This window comes from Carettochelys insculpta, chromosome 27 (assembly GCF_033958435.1).
Source record: "Carettochelys insculpta isolate YL-2023 chromosome 27, ASM3395843v1, whole genome shotgun sequence".
Lineage (NCBI taxonomy): Eukaryota > Metazoa > Chordata > Testudines > Carettochelyidae > Carettochelys > Carettochelys insculpta.
This window is the reverse complement of record NC_134163.1, coordinates 17019214-17041022: the sequence shown is the minus strand read 5'-3', so window position 1 is coordinate 17041022 and position 21809 is coordinate 17019214. Positions and strand designations below refer to the sequence as shown.

Below are 21809 nucleotides of genomic sequence, written 5' to 3'. Positions count from 1 at the left end.
CTCCCAAGTCACCTAAGCACTTTTTACAATTTTTATCCCTAGAAAAATCATGACAAGAAAGAAAGGGCATTTAGGGAATAATAAGGGGAAAATGAGAGAGAAAAAAAATGGTATTTTATTCCTATTTTTACCTTAACCTTCTATACAGAAAGAGTAACTAATCTAATACTTGAGTATAGGATGTAGTACAGCTTTTATACACCACTTCTTTTATATTTACATACACACACATTTATTCGTAAGGATAGCAACAGACAGATAGCCATGCTAGTATATATACTGTCAAAACAAAAAAGCAGTCCAGTAGCACTTTAAAGACTAACAAAATAATTTATTAGGTAATGAGCTTTCATGGGACAGACCCACTTCTTCAGATCATACCCATACCAGAACAGACTCAATGTTTAAGGCACAGAGAACCACAAACAGTAATCAAGGTTGACAAATCAGAAGAATTATTATCAAGGTGAGCAAATCAGAGAGCAGAGGTGCAGGAGGAGTGGGGGAAGTCAAGAATTAGATAACGCCAAGTATGTAAAAGAGTCCTTATACTGACACAGACAAATGCCATCCCAGTTCAAACCATGTGTTAATGTGTCAAATTTGAATATGAAAAAGAACAGCAGCAGTTTGGAAAGAGAGGCTGTTGAAAAGTTCCTTTTCAGTAAAACACAGACTTTCAGGTCATTAACAGAATGGCCCACTCCATTAAAGTGCTGGCTGACAAGTTTGTGAATTAGGAGTGTTTTTCTATCTGTTTTATGCCTATTAAGTCTTTATCTAAGAGAGTTTGAAGTCTGTCCAATATACAAAGCACGTGGGTATTGTTGGCACATGATGGCATATATGATGCTAGTTGAGGAACATGAGGACGTGCCCCTGATTCTGTGAATAACCTGGTTAGGTCCAGTGATGGTATCTCCAGAATAGATATGTGGACAAAGTTGGCAACAGGGCTTGTTGCAAGGAAAAGTTCCAGGATTGGTATTCTTGTGGTATAGTCTGTGGTTGTTGGTGAGAATCCTCATAAGGTTGGGAGGTGGTCTGTAGGAGAGAACAGGCCTGTCACCTACGGACTTCTGGAGTGTGGCACCCTGATTAAGGATAGGTTGTAGGTCTTTAATAATGTGTTGCAGTGGTTTGAGACCAGTGGTGTTCTGTTATTGGTTTTTTTGGGCCTATCTTGGAGTAGCTGGTCTCTGGGTATTCGTCTGACCCTGTCACTTTGTTTTTTTAGTTCTCCTGGTGGGTAATTCAGGTTTATGAATATTTGGTAGAGATCTCGTAGTTTTCGGTCTGTATAGTAGGGTCTATACACTCACCTGCTGCACACTAACTGGCACCATGGACCCTTCCACCTCACACTAAAACATTTGTAGTGTATAACCTGCCATAACAGCTGATGGGACTCCTGCAGACATATTTCCACTGCTACGATCAGCACTCCCCGTAGCACAACTTTCAAGATCCATGAACCTACATATGCCTATCACAATACATGGTGCACCTCATCCCATGAACTAAATGCTCTAACAACTATGTGGGAGAAACAAGACAATCACTGGAGTCATGAATTGTTGTTTTTCGAGATGTGGTGTTCATATCTATTCTAAGCAGATGTGTGCATGCCAAGTGCATGACTGCCAAAATGCTCTTCACTAGCTGCTACCCCGTCAGGTCAACTGTCAGGGCCAGGTCAACTGACAGGACCAGGGCAGCACACAATATATGACCATGCCAACCTAACAACTCCCCAGTAAATTCTTGCCAGCCACTTCGGGAGTGGGGAAAGAAAGTGGGTATGGAATAGATATGAGCAACAAATCTTGAAGAACAACAGATACAAATGCAAGCAACTGTTTTTAGTTTGAGTGCTTGCTCATATTTATAAGTAGATGATTCACTAGTCTTACCTAGGAGGAGAGGTTGGTTTCAATGCTTGTAGGACTTGTGGACTGCAACACTGAGTCTGCGTCACAGCTAGTCTGTTGCATAATGGCGTAGTGCAACATGAAGATATGCACTGAAGATCACGTCACAGCTCTACAGATCTCCTGGAGACGAATCAAGTGAGATATCCTGCAGAGGAGCCAGGAAAGGAGTCCAAGAGTCTGCGCAGAATGAGCCATGGGAGGCAGCAGGGAAACCGTGGAATGATCATAGCACGTGCAGATGCATACTATAGTGGAGGAGGAGATGTGTCATGATGAGAGTGGCAGTAGCCCCTTCATGTCTGCCACTGCTACAAACAGTTGCAAGGATTTGTGAAAGGGCTTGTTCTTGTCAATGTAGCAGATGAGAACCTGCATGACATTAAGGGAGTGTAGTTTTTGTTCCTGTAAGCTTTGGTGGGACTTAGAGTAGAAAACGGGAAAGAAAACATCCTGATCAGTTTGGAAGCTAGAGACCACTTTAAGGAGGAAAGCCAGGTGAGTGCAAAGGTGGATTTTCTCCGTGGGGATTCTGACATCAGGAAACTGAGCTCTGACACTCAGCTAGCGGAACTGATGGCAACCAGGAAAACCACCTTCCATGAGAGGTAAAGCAGAGAGCACGTGGCCAAGAACTTAAAGGGAGGGGTCCATGAGCATCATAAGGACCAAGCTGACATCTGCAGCAGGTATCCAAACTACACACTCAGCCCAGCAGAAGAGCTGGCCCTATCTCGGGGACTCTCTTTTTGTCCCACTACCTCCACAAACTTGATACAGTTTTGTGGGGATCTGGAAGCCTACTTTCACCATCTCCGACTCAAGGAATACTTCCAGCATGACACTGAACACTGACACCAGCACTCCCAGCTATTTCGAGACACCAGCAACTTCCTGAGGAAAAGGCAATACGCTGGTGACCTTCCTGAAAACACCATCCTGGCCACCATGGATGCAGAGGCCCTTTATACCAATATCCCACATAAAGATCAACTGCAAGCTGTTAGGAACAGTATCCCTGAGGCACAACTGGTGGTGGAGCTTTATGATTTTGTCCTCATCCACAACTATTTCAGATTTGAAAACAATTCATACCTTCAAATCAGTGGCAACGCTATGGGCACCCGCATGGCTCCACAGTATGCCAACATTTTTATGGCTGACCTGGAAGAACACTTCCTCTACTTGCGCTACAGTGATTACATCATCATCATCTGGACCCAGGGGAAGGAGGCTCTTGAAGAGTTCCACCATGATTTCAAGAGTTTCCACCCCACCATCAACCTCAGCCTGGATGAGTCCACACAAGAGATCCACTCCCTGGACATTAGAGTGCAAATAATTGTTGATCACAAACACCGCCCTATATTGGAAACCCACGGGCCACTACGCTTAACTACACGCATCCAGCTTCCATCCAGGGCACACTACACGATCCATTATATACAGCCAAGCACTAACATACAGCCACATTTGCTCCAATCCCTCAGACAGAGACAAACACCTAAAATACCTTTATCAAGCTTTCCTAAAACTATAATATCCACCTAAGAAAGAGAAGAAACAGACTGAAAGAGCCAGATGTGTACCCAAAAGCCACCTGCTACAAGACAGGCCCAACAAGGAAAACAACAGAATACCACTGGCCACAGCATAAAGTCCCCAGCTAAAATCTCTCCAGCACATCATCAGTGATCTACAACACATTCTGGACGATCCCTCATTCTCACAAATCGTGAAAGGCAAGCCTATCCTCGCCTACACACAGCCCATCAACCTGAAACAAATTCTCATCAGCAGCTACAGACCACACAACCATAACTCTAACTGAGGAACCAATCTTTGCTACAAATCTTGGTGCCAGCTCTGCCCACATATCTACACCAGTGATACCATCACAGGACCTAACCACATCATCAGGGGCTCATTCACCCGCACATCTACTAATGTAATATATGCCATCACGTGCCAGATATGCCCCTCTATCATATACATTGGCCAAACTGGACAGTCTCTACATAAAAATAAATAAAATAAAATAAATAAATAAATGAATGAACGGATGCAAATCAGATATCAGGAATGGTAACACACAAAAACCCGTAGAACACTTCAATCTCCCTGGACACTCAGCAACAGATTTAAAAAGTAGCCATCCTGCAACAACAACAACAAAAAAAAAACTTCAAAAACAGACTCCAGGGAGAAACTGCAGAGCTACAATTCGTTTGCAAATTTGACACCATCAATCAAGGATTGAACAAAGACTGGGAATGGCTGGCCAACTGCAAAAGCCGTATCTCCTTTCTTGGCGTTCTCACCTCCATATTAGCCTCTGGACGTGGGCCACATCCTCAACTCTGGACTTCCTTTTCACTGGGACTCTCTCCTTTTCATGAGCTTGTATAATTAGACCTGCCTCTGGAATCTCCGCTACATTGCATCTGATGGAGCAGGCCTTTGCCCATAAAAGCTTATGCTCCAAAATATCTGTTGTCTATAATGTGCCACAGGACTTCTTGTTGTTTTAATCGGTAAAAGGTGCCAGACCAGAGGATGTAGTCTATCTATTCTCTTGAGGAAGTGCCCAATCAGGGGGCTTGCAAAAATGGAGTGACCAGCTTCCCCTCCATGTGAAAAGCCAAGATGGCTCTCAGGTGCCCTTTCAACAAGGAAGTCATGAGGCCCTGTTGCTTCAGGGATATCACCTGAGAGATAGAGGCTGACAAGGGTGTCGGGGTTATGCTGGAGGCACCAACATCAGAAACATTTATATTTAGCCAGATACATGAACCTCGTGGAAGCCTTCCTACTGCTGAGAAGGACATGGGCTTTCTCAGCAGGGTTCAACCACAAAGCCACAACGTTGTGAAATGAAGGGAGCACAAGTCTGGGTAGCAGACGCAACAGCAGTCTTGCGTGACGAGAGCTGGGAGTGGAAAAGTGGAATGGGTTGATGTACCAACAGCTCCAGGTAAAGGTGACATATGCATCCACCTGCTGACAGAAATGGCTTTGCAAGAGCCAGTCATGCAGGTATGGATAAACTTGGACCCCTTGATGCCTGAGGAAGGCTGCCACCACCATGATATATTTGGTAAGCACCTGGGGTGCCACAGAGGAGGGCTGTGAACTGGAAATGTAACTGACCCACCAGAAACCAGAAGTATTATTTGTGTCTGGGTTTGACTGCAATATGAAAGTAGACATCCTTTAAGTCAAGGGCAGCATACCAATCCCCCAGATCCAAAGAAGGGATGATGCAACCCTCAAAAACTATCCAAAAGTTATAGTTGGTAACAAATTTGTTGAGCTCCTTGAGGTCCAGAATGGGGCAAAGACCCTCTTCCTTGTAGATAAGAAAGTATTAGGAATAGAGACCCTTGTCCCTAGGATCCTGTGGAACCTTCTCCACTGCCATCTGGCAGAAGGGCAGAATGACAGGTACTGGAATGGCCATGAGCAACACATCTCAAACAACAACAGTTACAAAACGGTGGGTAACTATGTTTTCATGTCAGTTCCATTGCAGGTGATTTATAAGCTGAATCCTTGGAGGTGGGCCTGAAGATCACAGCTTTGCAGATTATAGTGCTGCTGTGCTGAAGCCAGCATCTTCTCAAGCTTACTGGGCCAGTGCATAATGTACTGTGAACATACGGAGAGATGACCAGGTTATGGCTTGACAGATTTCTTGGATAGGCAGCTGTGTTAGGAAGGCTGCTGATGACACTTGTGCTTTAGTTGAGCAAGCTGTTACAACTGACGGTGGGGATGCCTTGGTCATAGCAGTTATGGATGCAGGCTGCGATCCAGGACAAGCCCCTCTGAGTGACCTTTCAACCTATCCATCATAGATTGCTGCATTTACTTACAGAACAGCTTCATTTTATCTAAGTAGAAAAGTGAGCATACACTGGATATCCAGGATGTGAAGCAGATGTTCCTCATGTGATGCATGGGGCTTCAGGCAGATGACAGGGTAAAAATATATCCTGTCCATTCTGTCTCTGGTCACTGAGACACAACCTTGGGCAGGAACACTGGATGTGGACACAATTGAACTTGTCCTTGAAGAAAACTGTGTAACATGGTTCTGAAGTGAGCTCTCTGATCTCAGACCCCGATGGGTTGACATTATAGTGACCAAGAAAGAAAAAATTGCAGGAGAGATGGAAGAAGCAGGAAGGCAAGGGTTTGAAGAGAGGACCCATGACCCTGAACAGGTCCCTGGGGTGACAAGTTCCTGAAAGTGCAGGTAGAGGCACTCCAGCCCTTTCAAGAAACACGCCATCATGGGATGGGCAAAGAGGGACCTGCTATGCACTGGGGGACGTAGTACCAAGATAGCCATGTCCTGCAACAAGGCTTGAAGGCATTAATGTCAATACCCAGTACTCAAATCTTTTCTACTTTGCCAAGTAGACTGCCATCGTCTAAGGTTTTCTGCTGCTGAGCAAAACTTCTTGAACTCAGGCTGAAAAAAGCATTCATTCACATTCATCCATGCAACAGCCAAGTTGGTAAGTGGTTGAAGAGGCAGTGGAATGGGAGTAGCTGCTGACAGATCCAACAGCATACTGCACCAGTGCTGACAGGGCCACGCAGGAACCATGAGGATAACACTTGCTCAACATGACCCTGTCGATCAATGGTACTGGTGGAAAGGCATACATGAGTGCCCCCATCAAAGGAATAAAAAAGGTGTTCACATTTTGGCTGTGGAGCAGAGGATAGCACTTTCCAAACTGTCTGGATGCAAACAGGTCCACCTGGGGAGTCCCCTATCTTTAAGAATGTAAGTATGGCCATACTGAGTCAGACCAAAGGTCCATCTAGCCCAGTATCCTGTCTTCCAACAGAGGCCAATGCCAGATGCCTCACAGGGAGTGAACAGAACAGGTAATCAAAGTGATCCCTCTCCTGCCCTCCACTTCAGCCTCTCACAGAGGCTAGGGACACCATTCCTACCTATCCTGGCTAGTAGCCACTGATGGACTTAACCTCCATGAATTTATCTAGTTCTTTTTTGAACCCTGTTGTAGTCTTGATCTTCACAACATCCTTCGGCAAGGAGTTCCACAGGCCTACTATGCACTGTGTGAAGAAAAACTTGCTTTTTGTTAGTTTTTTATGTTATTGAAACAAGTAAACAACTTTCCTTTATTCACTTTTTCCAATGGCAGTTCTGAGGACCATTTTATGCATGGGTAGTGCAATACAGGGAGGGATCAGTGCTGACAAGATGCTGAATGCACTCCTGCTCAGCCATCTCCTCCACTTGCTGGGCCAAGTTACTGGCCACTCACCAGAGTAACGTATCAGGCAGCTAGGACTGGAGGGTCCTACAACTGCTTTGTTGTGGGAGGATGAGGAGGACTGAATTGGCCCAGAGGATGCCTGTTCTTCTCCTTTCACTGGAGAGATTGGGTTGGGGATAGGAATAGTCACCAAAGGTTCAGCCACTGAGTGTGCCTCTGATACTGAGCATGGGGCTGTGCCAGTGGTTGCTGTTCTATGGTGATGGCCGATGAGTGGACGGGGATGGTGGTGGTGGTATCACCATGACTGGGCCCCCGCAAGGTGTTTGAATATGGTCATCGTGCAAGCCACTGGCAACTGCTGCTGTCCCCATACTAGTAATGCTCACTTGGATGCCAGTCTTGCCACTGAGATTGAGGTGATGGGCTGAAGCACCCCTCGGTTCCAGAAGGCCCCCTCCACACCCCCAGCTGTTGAAGCCTGGGTTTAATCTCAAGACCACTGAAAGAAGAGACTAGTGCCCCACCCAAGCATACTTGTACCAACAGTGCAGTAAGCTGGTGCGGTTCCAGGGAGAATAGGGTTCCAGAGAGGTGGAAGGAGATCATTCCCACAGAGCTGGTGGCCAAGCACAACCTCCAGGGCAGCAACTGATGTCAATAATAGGGGAAATCAGTGCCTTCCCTTTGGTGAACCACATCAAAACAATGGCAACCACGACTGCAGAGTGGAAACTGACAGGAAATCTGCATGAATCTAAATGATAATATCAACATCCAGCAGTGTGGAGGTGGACACAGCGTCATTGTCTTGAGGTACTGGTGTAGGTCTAGCTTGCCCTCTTAGGCAAACTTAGCTGAAACATGTGGCATGGATTGTAGTGTAACTGCAGACACAGGCCAGTGCTCCTTCAATGCCTGAGCTCTCAAAAGTATCAATGCAGGTGGGGGAGGAATGGGATGGTCTGTTCATGCTTGCAGAAGTCAAAAGAGGACCTTCTACTGGACTAAAGGCCCCATTCGAGAATGACTGACTGAGGGGCACTGGTGTGGGCAGGCAATCTAGGGCAGGCTTCAGGCACATTGATGACTGGCCCTTTTTTGTCAGTGTCAGGCACCATGTTTCTTTGCCCTCTTCAGAGGTACCACCAATGTAGAGGCATGCCAAGCGGGCCCTTCACACTGATGTCAAGGTACTGGACAATTCATGCTAAGATTCTTGGGTGGTAGGCAGAGAGTGGATTCTGTAAGGAAAGCTCTGAGCCTCATATCCCTCTCCTTCTGCATGTGAGGCTGAAAGTCCTTATAAATCTGGCACATCTCTTTAATGTGGCCTTTCCCCAAGCACCTAAACCAGCTGTCATGGGAGCTGATAACACACACAGGCCTGTTACAGAAATCACAGAATGCAAAGCCTGGATACTGGGGCAAGCCTCATTAGGGCCTAACACTAACAATTAAATCAACATATACTTAATGCTAAAGATAATTATGTACAAGCCAAAATGCAGAAAGTTCAAAACAAGAAAAAACACAAGTTCTTGATGAGCAAGACAAGGCTCTCTGACTGACCACCATAGGTGGCAAGAAGGAACCGAGAGGGCACAGGGTCAGGAGTACTTCATATCTCAGTGCTTGAGCTGGACAATTAAGCACAAAGCCAACCCTACATATAGTGCTACAACAAAAATCTGATGACTGTGCACACGGGCATGCCACACAGATATAACAGAATGAACATGAGCATACACTCGAAAGACAATCTGTTGCCATTGTTCTCTCTTGTGTTTTCATGGGACAGGAGAGGTGAAAACAGGCCACTCTGCCTTGAATAGTCCTTTATAGTACGTGCTAGCTATTTATACTAGACAATCTGCTCCATCTTGCACTTTGCTGTGATCCTGGAAATGCCCTTCTCCAACCTGAAGAAGAGCTCTGTAGATAAAGCTGTATGTATGTATGTAGGTAGTCCTGACACTGATGTCTTGAGCTTGCACAGGCTCATCGGTTCTGGACTCACATGTGGCTGAGGAGTCCAAGCTTTGAATGGTATGGGTGCTCACAGTGGGGGCAAGCGAATTGTCCTGGCTCTGTTGGTGTGGCTGCTGCTGTTGCTTTCTTCCTCTCATGAGCATCAGTGAGGCATACATGTCACTGCTCTTCAAAGTTGTCATACGCATGTCGTACAAGAGCACGCCAAGAGTTGCTTAGGGATTCTTGACTCCTCCATTCATATGATGAGCCCTGTCCAGAGAAGCTGGGCTTTCAGAATCATGGCTTCAATGCTCATGGTTCCTGCTCTATCCAGGACTTCCAGGTTCATAACTCTGTCCTGCCATTGAATGTGCAGTATTGATCTCAGGCTGCATGTTTGGAAGCACTTCAGCAGTTTTACACGTTTTCTGTAAAAGGTCCAGGTTTCAACAGCCATACAGGAGAACGGTCAGGACTACAGCCTTGAACACTTTCAGTTTAGTGGACTGTCAGATATTGCGCTGATTCAACACTCGCACTCTCAAGACGTCCTAGTGCCCGGCTGGCCTGGTAGATTCTGGCATGGATTTCTTTGTCAAAGGAGCCATCGCTGGCTATCACACTGCCAAGGTACTTGAACTTCTTTACTGGTTTTTAACTCTGTTCCTTCAATAAAGATTGAAGCAGGGAGAGCCTGGAGCAGGTTGAAACAGTACCTTGGTCTTTCCTAGGCCGATGGTCAAACCAAAGAGGCGAGTGATATCAGCAAACTTGTTGACAATGAGCTGGAGATCAGATTCCTTGTGTGCCATAAGTGCACAGTCATCAGCAAAAAGGGCTTCAAGGATGAGCCTCTCAAGCGTCTTGGTTTTAGCATTCAGACGACGAAGGTTGAAAAGTGACCCATCAAGTCTGTATTTCATGTAGACTCCATGGTCCAGGTCCCTAACTGCGTGGCTGAGGATGCACATGAAAACGAAGTTGAAAAACACTGGGGGCCAGCACGCACCCTTACTTCACACCATTGGATATCTCAAACAGATCTGAGGACTGCCATTTGAAAGAACAAAGCCAGCCATGTCATATGCAGTAAACAACTGACTTGGGATTGCAGGACTTGGATTGTGGGAACTGTTTAATTGTATGTAGATTTCTATACATGGGCTAGAGTCTGGGCTCCAGGGCCTGTGGAACAGGAGGGTTCCACAACCCAAAAGTCTAAACAACCAAAAAAAAAAAAACAAAAAAAAACCCGAACATGAATTGGCTGGCAAGGTCCAGCTGCTGGTTTTGATTTGCTGTGTAGACTCCAACAGAAGATGATAATAAAAGATACTACCTTATGAAGCTTCACAAGTAACTTAGTCATTAAAAAGAAATTGACAGCTGTCTTTGCTCTTATACCGTGCATTAGTCTGGGTGGATATCACAGTTATCTTGATACCACTATATCATAATTCCTCCATTCTCTTGCTACTTGATGTATAATTTAGGGTCTGATTCTTCAAACAACTTATCCAATGTAACTTTAAATGTGTGACTAGAGTCATTAATGAATTTTTGTGTGCACGTAAACGTTCGCACGAGAGAGAGAGAGAGAGAGAGAAATGAACACATGCAAGATCCGGGTCTTAATTTGTAGCATGTCTTTTTTCAGGCATTTACAGAAATAAAAATTTTTATACAGGGTACCAGAGCAACCATCACTCAGACTACTTTTGTGCATACAGTATAGTAAGAGTAATTTCTTACATGAGCACACAGTGCAGTGAAACGTCACATATAGTCTGAAAACAATCCAACTTTCTTCCCCCTACAAACCCTCCCACCCATCTCACTTCACCTTTGCCTATATTTTTCTAAAAGCACGTGGGGTGGGGGAGGAACTCAAAATTCTGCAACCATGCTCTTTTTTGTTCTCTTCAGCCCCCAGGATAGGACCCTTCCAACCTTTCAAAAATAAATATATGAAAAGGGATGCCATTTATTCATTGCTATACTGCAGTTTTATCAAGTTATCAAATGTTTGCTAAACTTGACCCTGCAACATAAAAAGGAGTTATGTCTGTAAAACACTGAAAGACTCAAGCACCTACAGAAGGCTTGGGGTACTATGGCCAACAGACTGGATCTGGCTCGAACCAAATAAGCTTCCTCCTGCCCAACCCCAGCAGAGAGCCCACACTGGTGTTCTAATCCCACTGCCCCTACCCTGTGACTAGAGTAAGAGCGTCTGCTCCCCACTGTGTATGGGGAGGAGAGCCCTGAGCATCCCAAGCCCCCAGGCAAGCTGGAGCCAGATACAATCCATGGCATCAGCCTGGCAGTGGGAGAAAGTGGCTACGCATGCTGCTGCTCTCCCTTCCCTCCAGCTGGGGAAACAGAAGCGCAGGAAACCACTGGTATGCAGGCTTTTCCCCTGCTGCTCTCATTGGCTGGATTAGCTGGTAATGGGAGTAGCAGGGGTTGGTGCTTGGGAGTGGCAGGTGGAGGAGCAGGAAGCCATACATGCCCTTGGAGAGCTCTGCCAGGTAAGCACTACACTCCCATCCCACTTCTGGACCCTCCCTCCCAGTCCTTCCACATCCTGCCTGGTCCTGCACCCTACTGACAGCCCAGACATTGTACCCCCATCCCACTCTGTCAGCCCCCTCTGGCACATGGAACCCCTCAGTTTTGGCCCCACCCCAGAGCATAGCACGGCCCCACAAAATCTACTAGCTCAAGGCCACCGGACAAATCTGGCCGGAGGGAAGCTCTGCTCCTTGGTTGTGCCCCCACCTCATGGGGCTGGAGTGCGAGGGGAGTGAGGTGTCTCAGCTGCAAAGGCAATTTTAGCAAGGTTTTATTTTACTTTATTTTGCATGGCCACCATCTGATTTTTCTATGGATCAGTGGCCCCAGACTCAAAAAAGGTTCCCTATCCCTGACCTAATGAGACCTTTGAGACTTTTGCTAACTAAAACCTAACATCCTGCTAATTGTAGAGGCTGCTGCCATCAAGTGGAGGAAAAAAGCTTTATAAGAAAACAAGACACTGAAAACATTTCTTTGGTCAGAAAGACATTCTGATTTTAAAATCCCTTGAAAATATATCATTAAAGGTTTTCTTTTCTTTCCCTATTTATAAAAACCCATTAGAAAATAAAATATATTTCTTATCCAATACTTTCTCTACAGTGCACACACATTCAAATTGTTGTTGTAGGTATGACTATAAAGGTTGGTGATTGACATTCATTTTATTCTCCAAAAAGAATCTTGGGGGGCAAAAAATGGATTTTGTGACCTGATACAGAAGAGAAGAACACAATTATGTCCTTTTAAGCATGCCCTAGAGAGCAGAGGCAGCAGTAGCACTGTAAAAAAGTTTAAAATGCCAATACCTTGGAACACAGGAACTGGACTTCTTTCTCTACCTCCATACCCATACATAGCTTATTTTCTTGGTTTCCCATAATCGGGATTAAGAATTGCAGGTGTCAGAAGCATATCTGAGTACTAAAGAGGGCAGACTGGACAGTGGCAAATATAAAAAACTGTTGGATGTATATTAGATTATGACATATGAGGGCAATGTCATTTTTTTTCAAATTATCCTATACCTTTGATATTTGAAGATGTGTGTGAAGTTTGAATTTGTGATGTCTGTCTTTTAACTACAGGAGCTTTCCCAAAAACTTGGACTTTCTGGAGATTTTTTTTAAATGTTCACTTGTACATGTTACCTCTGGGGAAAAGTTCATAATTTTTTTATCCAAAAATATCAAAGAATTGTGTTAAAATTTGAAGAGTAAATTGAAATACAGAAAGTGAAATGAAGGGATTTGAATTCTGTTTTCCATGCAAATCTCAATACAATCTTAGCTACAGAACCAACAGGGTAACTCAATAATCTGGTTACCTAAGTTACACTAAAACACAGACACCACCCTTCTTCTCTCCCCAACCCCCTAAAATATCTAGTATTTTGGTGAGACAAACAAGTTATTAGAAGCCTGCTGTTTTCAAGGTAAATATATTGTTAACCCTTTTTGGGCAGTTATTTCAAATGTGACTAAGATTTTACTTGTTTCAATATAATACTATTTTCTTCTTTGGACTCTTCAAGAATTAAATGAAAAAAAAAAAGCATTTACAGAGAAGGACTGATGCTTGCTTTGGTAACATTTACCTTTGACATCTGGCTAAAATCTGCAAAACCCTCATTGCTACTGAAGGCACCACTTCCAAATGGGTCTAATGTTCCAAAAGGATCTGAAACAAGTACAGAACAAAGCTATATCATTTTTATTTTATTGAAAATAATACCTAGATTGGGAAAAATCTACTGTCACTTAAATAGACCACCAGACAAATTTAAAAAAGCCCCCTTGATACTAATGTCAAAACCACATTTTTTTTAATAAATTCACACAAAAGTTGTGTTTTTTCCTTTATGATGCTGTCAAAAACCACAATAATGGCTGTTAAATATCACCTAATACAACATGTTTTCTTAAAATATTTGCTATAAAATAATGTCAAGTCAGCAGTTCTGGCTACAATGAACTAAAACAATGGTCAATTTCTTTTCCTTGGTTAAAAAATCTGGCACTAAGAAGATATGCACTATTAGCAAGACAATACTTGAGGAAAAAAACTCAATTAATTGAACTTCTGTTTATCCATTCATAGCTCTCTTATAGGCAGCAGTTTATTTTCAGTGCTGTTCATTCAGATTTTGTTACTTAAGGGCTTATTTACATGGAGACATCCAGGAAAATTAATCTGAATTAACAGCAGGTATGAATTGGAAGCTGAAAATTCAAACCACATTAAACCTCTGCATGAACACCCTCACAAACAAAAGGTTGAGGAGGGAAAAATTATTCTCCTTAATCTCTGATGATAGGACTAGAAGCAATGGACTTAAATTGCAACAAGGGAGGTTTAGGTTGGACTTAGGAAAAACTTTCTAACTGCCAAGGTGGTTGAGCACTGGAATAAATTGCCTGGGGAAACTGTGGAATCTCCATGATTGGAGATGTTTAAGAGCAGGTTAGACAAACACCTGTCAAGAATGGTCTAGATGGTACGTGGTCTGAGTGCAGCGGACTGGACTTGACCTTTCAAGGTTCCTTCCAGCTTTATGATTCTATGATTAAGAATTAAGGGGACTTCATTTGATTTAGTTAAGAGAAATCAGAGTAACACGGCTTTAATTCCAAAAGAATGCTCACACAGGAGTTTATTTGGCTTAAATAATACACTTTAAATCAAACCTTTAATTCATTTTCATTAGTTCTCATGGACTTCCACATGTAGATAAATCAAAGCCTACTCAGACCACATACTTTCCAACTTTCCCAAAGATTCCTTTCTCAAGCACTGTTTTCAAAGATTACAAGATATCATCTCTGAATTCGTGTTTCTAGCATCCTAGTTTTTAAATTCCGTTCGCACATTGAGTTACTAATCACTGTGAACTAATTGTCAACTTCAATAAACTCTTCCATGATCTTGAAAGCTCCTCTAAGTCAACCTGAAGCCTTGTTTACCCATTAGACTCAGTCATGCTCAAATGATACCTGTCCTTAACCTAGAAGACCCAGACTGTCATGTCCACAGAAGGGAAGAGAAAGAGGTGGCACGTTAAATTCTCCCCAGATGGAAGATTTTGCCATATTCTGTCAAAGGGGAAGAGGTATGTGGTTTTCCCTACCCGAGGAGGTCCAGGTAACCTGGTTCTCAGAAGCTATGGATATTAAAAGCTGCTATAAAGACAGAGCTACCTCCTTACAGGCTCTGTGCACTAGCTTTCTCTCTCCCAGTCTCACATAAGCATGGTTCTACTGAAGTCATGTTGCCACAAACTGCCCTGGACATGGCAGTCCTTGGAATGCCTCACTTAAAGGGGAATTTTCCTAAAAGAGTAAATGTTGTCTCAGACTGAATTAATTTTATCTGTTTCATCACTGTTTGCTTAGAAGGAAGGGTATAAGCAATGAATACACCCTGTGAGGAGTATCCTTTGAGAGTCTGTAATAATTACACTTGTACCCTACAGAACTGCAGTATGCTTTTGCTATTCTGAGGTGTGAGGGTGAACTCTGCAATCTCCAGTGTCGGTGCTAGCCTACAGGGGACTCTAAATAGGAATATTTGGGGTCCCCAAACACAAAATAGTAGTAATTAATATTTTTGTGGGCTTCTTTGCAATAGTCAGGGCCTAAGCAATTGTTTGGTCTGTTTATGCTTAGTGCTGGCTCTGGCAATCTCCAAATTTTAACTGATATACTGTGTGTCAAAATGACAAAAGTTTCTTGTGCTTTTCTTACCCGGGCCTTTTGAAGAGATACTTGAAGATGTGAAAGGATCACTGCTTTCAAAGGGATCATGCTAAATAAGGGGGAAAGAAGAAATTCAATGCGTTAATAGTTTTAATTTATCTGCACTTACCTTTATGTAAATCAAAATGTTCCCTACATTATGAAAACTGCCATTCTAGGCCAAACTAATCTCTAGTGTAAGTCTGTTAAAAGGTCAGTGGAATTTGAATTTGACCAAACATTACGAAATATTCTTGTTGAATGAACTCATGCTATTAGTGCACGTAGATCTTGAGAGCAATGTTACACCACGGTATTGATGACAACCCATTGAGCAGAACGTATTCCAGAGCAATGGACAGTAGTAAAATAAACATTATATTAGTCACCGATGCAAAACCTAAGAACGTACGTGTATAGAAGTCTGTTGTCAAACTCTTCAGGCTTGAGTGCCCAAAGCTAGGCATTTAAATAAATGTGGCTTAATGTCAGAACTTCCAAGTACCATAACTTTTCATTAAATAAAGAGTAGCTGCAGGTACTCAAAACTCTGAAAATTTGGCCACTTATTCAGGTGCATATCTTTAGGCACTGAAATTTTAAAATGTTGCCTTGTGCTTGTAAAAAGAAAGGAATTCTCTGAAACACATTTTCACAAAAAGGATAGTAGTAGGCATCCTTCAGTCTGCATAGACTATGGATCGCACCCTTTATAGTTTCAACTGAGGACTTCATTTACAGCGTCTACTGTGACTATGAAGACCCACACGAGTGACAGTCCTTGCTGCATCTCTTGCAGATGTGGTGGATGTCTGGCAAGTCCTTAGTGTGCTTTCTGTGCGCTCGCTTCTCCTCTGCTAGCTGTCTGATCCTCATCTCGCCCTTCTGAAGGCCCTTGTGTAACCCCTGCCTCCATCTGCTGCGGTCGTCTGCTAGTTCTTCCCAGTTGGCCAGCTCGATGTCTACCTCTCTGAGGTCTCTCTTGCAGAAATCTTTGTAGCGCAACTGGGGGCGTCCAGGAGGTCTTTTGCCAGAGGCTAGCTCACCATACAGGATGTCTTTTGGAATCCTTCCATCATTCATCCTGTGGATGCGGCCAAGCCAGCGGAGCTGACGCTGCCTGAGGAGGGTGTGCATGGTTGGGATTCCAGCTTGCTCGAGGACGGCAGTGTTGGTCACTCTGTCCTTCCATGATATTCCAAGGATGCGCCTGAGGCAGCGCAAGTGGAAGACGTTCAGCCTCTTTTCCTGGCGGGCATACAGGGTCCAAGTCTCGCTGCCATAAAGGAGGGTGCTGAGGATGCAGGCTCTGTAGACTTGCATTTTGGTGTGAGTGTACAGCTTGTTGTTATTCCACACTCTCTTGCTGAGTCTGGACTGAGTTGTGGTCGCTTTTCCGATCCTCCTATTTAGCTCAGTGTCCAATGACAGGGTGTCAGTGATGGTGGACCCAAGGTACATGAACTCGTGGACAACCTCTAACGTATAGTTGTCAATGCTGATTGATAGGGATTCAGCAACATCCTGACCAAGTACGTTCGTCTTCTTTAGGCTGATGGTAAGCCCAAAGTCCTTGCATGCTTTGGAGAACTGATCCAGCAGTTTTTGAAGCTGGTCTTCTGTGAGAGACACTACAGCAGCATCATCTGCGAACAGCATGTCTCTGATGAGGACTTCCCACACCTTAGACTTAGCTTTCAGCCTTGCAAGGTTAAACAGTTTCCCATCAGATCTTGTGTGCAGCAAGATGCCCTCTGTTGAAGATCCAAAGGCATGCTTCAGGAGGAGTGCGAAGAAGATCCCGAACAATGTCGGAGCAAGCATGCATCCTTGTTTGACGCCGCTCTGGTGATGGTAGCTGGGGGGGGGGGGGGCGCCAAAGGTGGGGAGGAGGGTCCCGGGGATATGAGGTCATTGCTCCACAGGGAGATATGGTAACTCGTGGTGACAGGAAGGTATGAAGTAGTGGGATCCTTAACCACACATTCTCCACACTCCACTGCCTTGTGGGTTATCCTGGGAAGGAGAAAGGCTAAGGGAGTAAACCCTGACAGAAAATTCGGAGTGGAGTCTGAAGGCGGTTCGGTGTCAACTTCTGGCACTGTCCCAGCAACTCCTGCAGCTGAGCTGGTACCAGACGTGGAGGTTATCCTCTCCTTTGGACTATATCAGTAAAGCCAAGAGGGGGACACTGGTGTCTGGGCAGCCCAGAGTCTCCATAATAAGTGCCCAGGCTCGCGCCCGGAGAGGTACTCCAGCATTGCTGAACAGGAACACCATTACTCTGATATAAATAGGGTGCTACCAAATGCAGTGCTGGGGAAAAACTCATCAAGACTGTGATATTTTGTCTCCACCATGAAATCTGTCTTTTGTGTACTTTTACCCTACACTGTATATAGATTTCATAGGAGAGACCAGAGTTTTTCGGTCATGATATTGCCACCTCTACTTCCACACTGCCTTCAGAGTTAGGTGACCAGAAAGCAGTGGCTGCAAGTCAGGCACCTCACTATGAAGACAATGCCAGCAGCAGCACAGAACTAAGTGTGGCAATGAGCAGTCGGAGAGTGGTGGCTGCTGGCCAAAGGCTCAGCTCTGAAGGCAAAAGCATAGAAGTAAGGGTAGCAATACCATACATTCCATCTTTACTTCTGCAGTGCTGCTGGTATTGGTACAGATTTCAGAGCTGGGCTCCTAGTTAGCAGCTGCCACTCAGCTCTGAAGGCACTACCACTGCCAGCAGCAGTGCAGAAGTAACAGTAGTAATACTACGACTTCACTACAATAACATTGTGACATCCCCAATAGGTCCACTGGGTCAGGACCCTACAGTTACAACACCATGAAATTTCAGATTTAAATACCTGAAATCATGTATGTGTTTTTTAAACCCCATGATTGTGAAATTGAGCAAAATGGACCATTATTTTGGTAGGGTCTTAGCTATAAGACAAGTCCAACAGCTTGACTCCAAACTACGGTTTATTCAAATCCACTATAACTATCCTGGTTATACAACACAACTGTGCCAAACACACAAATGATAATCAACCAAGTATACTCATATAAAGTTGATAATGTATGACTTATGTATGAATTGTTTTGTGCCATTGAGTAAGTATGTCCGTTACAAAATGATGGACATTTGGCAATACATACTATTTTACACTGATGATAGTGTGGTACAGAACAAAATTTTCATATAACGGACACAAGTTAAAGGAAGTTTAATTTAATACCTAGTGTAAGAATTCATGATGAGCTGCTGTAACAGCTGTAAGTCATCAGTTCCAACTGCTCATGGACTCAGTATTCAAGAATGTAATTAGTCACATCATCTATATAGAACTTAAGCAAATCCCCAGACACCTTTTTCTTGTTCTTTTACGTTAAGATACTTGGACAACCATACATAAAAGTATTATAGAGTGACATATAAAATTTAAACATTACCTACCTTTGAAGGCAGTGTTGGGTTTTTTGTGAATGGATCTGAAGTAAATGGGTCACTTTTCACCTGTTTCTTAAAAAAATCCTCAGAGACAGAACTATGAAATGGATCATTTTCTTTAAAAGGATCCCCTCCAAATGGATCTAGCAGAAGAGTTAAGGGATGTAAACAAAATTAACTACCTTATAGGTAAAACACTAAACCATGTGCTGTAGAGAGCAATCCTGCATTAGCAAGGAGTGGGAGCAAATATGACTTTATTGCAAACTTATTTATCAAATATTAAACTACTGGTATATTCTACTTTAAAAAAAGGAGAAAAATATTATGATGGTTTTAAATTCCAACTAAGTGGATGTTGTATGACATTTACGATACAGTTATGAACTATATTTAATAAAATTGCACATACACTTTACTAAACTTCTTCCTTAATTCATGCATATACAGGAGCAGGCTTATCGATATTTGTCTATAAATTATATCCCACCTCTCACAAAGGACAAGCTGTTACCTGTTGAAACAGGAGGCTGTTCTGAGAAAGGATCATTCTGGAATGGATCATCTAGGTGAAAACGGAAAAAATTCTGTCAACGACTTACAGAATGTGTACACTGGGCCCATAGTTCAGACTAACAGGGTGTCAACTGTAGCACACACCAAAGTGCTATATTGTAATTCCCGTGAATAGATATTTCACAAGCAAACTTGAAAGTGTAAACTCTGGGCCTTTACGTTTGTACCAAGAGCATCCACACAGTGAAGCTAAAGTGTGGCACTTCGGAGTGCACTGCTCTTCCCGTCCCTTAGTCCAAACTGCAGGGCATTGTAGATGTGCACTAAGTTAATAAAATTAGTGTAACTTGTAAAAATACATTTAAAGTACAGTTGGTCTTCTGGTTTTTATATCAGCCATCAGTTACTTACTGCCTTTGAAAGGGTCTGCTCCTTTAAAAGGGTCGGATTTGAATGGATCTTCAGCCTGGAATGGGTCTGTATGCAATTCTGGTGTATTATTACTAAATAATAAAGCTTTACTCTTGAAGGGATCACCCTAGAATTAAGGAGAGAAGCATTATGAAGATTTTTATCACTATTAAAATGATTAATCATTCAGTGTGCAGAATTCTGACATATCTTATTCATGTTCAATGTCATTTTAAATTCAAGAAGCTCCTTATTGACATCAGAAGTGCACTTTAAGCTGAAGCAAAGATCACAAAATACATTGCTTGAGGATATACAAACCAACTATTTACAGAACACAAAAGGTGGTATTTCCGATTTTTGCATGTTAATTTCTGAAGCTCCTGTACAAACTTTCAAAAATTCTGTTCTTCTAGGGTTTGCAAAGCCCCAACTCCATGTAAAACATCACAATTTCCAATATAAATATATATTTCCATAAATCTTTGGATATTGATCTCCACCTACACTGTGGTGGAACAGGAACAATTAGAACAGAACTTTCTAGGTCAATTCTTCATCATATGCATTTGCTCCTCTGAGATATCACTGTAGTCTTGTCTTTGGGTTTTAAGCTTTAAAATCTCTGCAGTAGGGATTCTCTTATCTAGGTTTGTATAGCACTCAGTACATTGGCACTCCAATACTGACTGATGCCTTTTGACCATAGGAAATGTTTACTAACAACAAGAACAACTGTCAAAAACTTGGATTTTATTAAGCTGAAGGATGTCTTCTCAGTAGCGAACACACAAATGAATTGGACTAAAATTAATTTTTTCAACAGCAAAAGAAACAAAATATAGAGGAAGCAGGAAGGATTAAGAAGAAAAGAAACATTTTATGAAAAGATCATATATAAGAGGTCTATTCTAGTAAGTGCTTCTCAGTCTTTAACAATAAAAGCAAAATTCAAGAGACTTCCACTTGAAATTGTACTTGACAATAACCACTAAAGCACTTTAGCCAGTATAACTTACTTAGTTTGAGGAACTCCTATAAGTTATATCAACAGCAAAAAAAAAATTTTTTTTTGCTGATATAAAATTGTATCTCCACTACCAAGGTTTGATGGCATAGCTATACCAGCCAGCTATTTTTAGTATAGATAAGACTTAAGAATTAACTGTCACCAGAAATACAATGTTCTAAACCTATGGACAGAAGCTGATATCTTGCAGAGTTTTCAGGGCCTGTTAAGGCTACATGATCAACTAAATACAAATCTTTTTACAATCTGAGTTTAGGTACAAGATACAAACATAAGAACTGTAAAATGTGTTTTACACTACATTGAAATATAAATCCACTTGCTACTTTCATTCAGTCTTTACCATAACTCCATAATTGGCTCTTTCTTTCTGTGCAATTCCTTCACTTATGTCTGCTAAATTCGTCATACTACCACCATGAATCCCATTCAGAGCTTCATTCTTTTGTTCAATACTTTTACTGACTTCCTGGTAACTCTCTTGAAGCTGAGAAAGCTTACTTCTTGCCTAAATAACGAAAAATACTTCAGTATCATGCAGAATTATGCATACATCTGAATAAGCAAACAACGAGCACTCTTTGAAAATGAAAACTATACTTATTTATAAAGCTGAACATTGCAGTGACTCTGGAATTCTGTTACTGTATACAGAAATATAGAGTAAATTTGCATGAGGCTAAAAAACAAATTAATTGTTGCAGCACTGTCTTAATTTTTACATGAACTGCAAATTACTAGGCTACATCTACGCTACAAACTTACTTCTAAGTTAACCTCGAAGTAAGCTGCTACTTTGAAGTAGCATGCAGAGCATTTACGCACACTTTCCCTTACTTTGAAGTTAACTTCAAGTAAGGGAGCCTAACTTCGAAGTCACTACTTCATTCCCAGGAATGGAGCAGAGGTTTACTTCAAAGT

General features: G+C 42.8%; 1 protein-coding gene across 5 annotated transcripts in view; it reads right to left on the bottom strand.

Moving 5' to 3' along the window:
• The window catches only part of EPS15L1 (epidermal growth factor receptor pathway substrate 15 like 1), a 94710-nt gene that overhangs the window by 26297 nt on the left and 46604 nt on the right, over positions 1–21809 (bottom strand). For 4 of the 5 annotated variants that reach the window (XM_074977988.1, XM_074977989.1, XM_074977992.1 and 1 more), the window contains 6 exons: positions 21232–21396; positions 19859–19985; positions 19446–19496; positions 18938–19074; positions 15487–15547; positions 13341–13423 (listed from right to left, as the gene is read on the bottom strand). In XM_074977988.1, coding sequence (XP_074834089.1) covers positions 13341–13423; positions 15487–15547; positions 18938–19074; positions 19446–19496; positions 19859–19985; positions 21232–21396 — 624 coding nt within the window. Of the gene's footprint in view, positions 1–1931; positions 2180–13340; positions 13424–15486; positions 15548–18937; positions 19075–19445; positions 19497–19858; positions 19986–21231; positions 21397–21809 lie in introns of those variants that run through there. The other variant, XM_074977991.1, reaches the window with a different exon arrangement.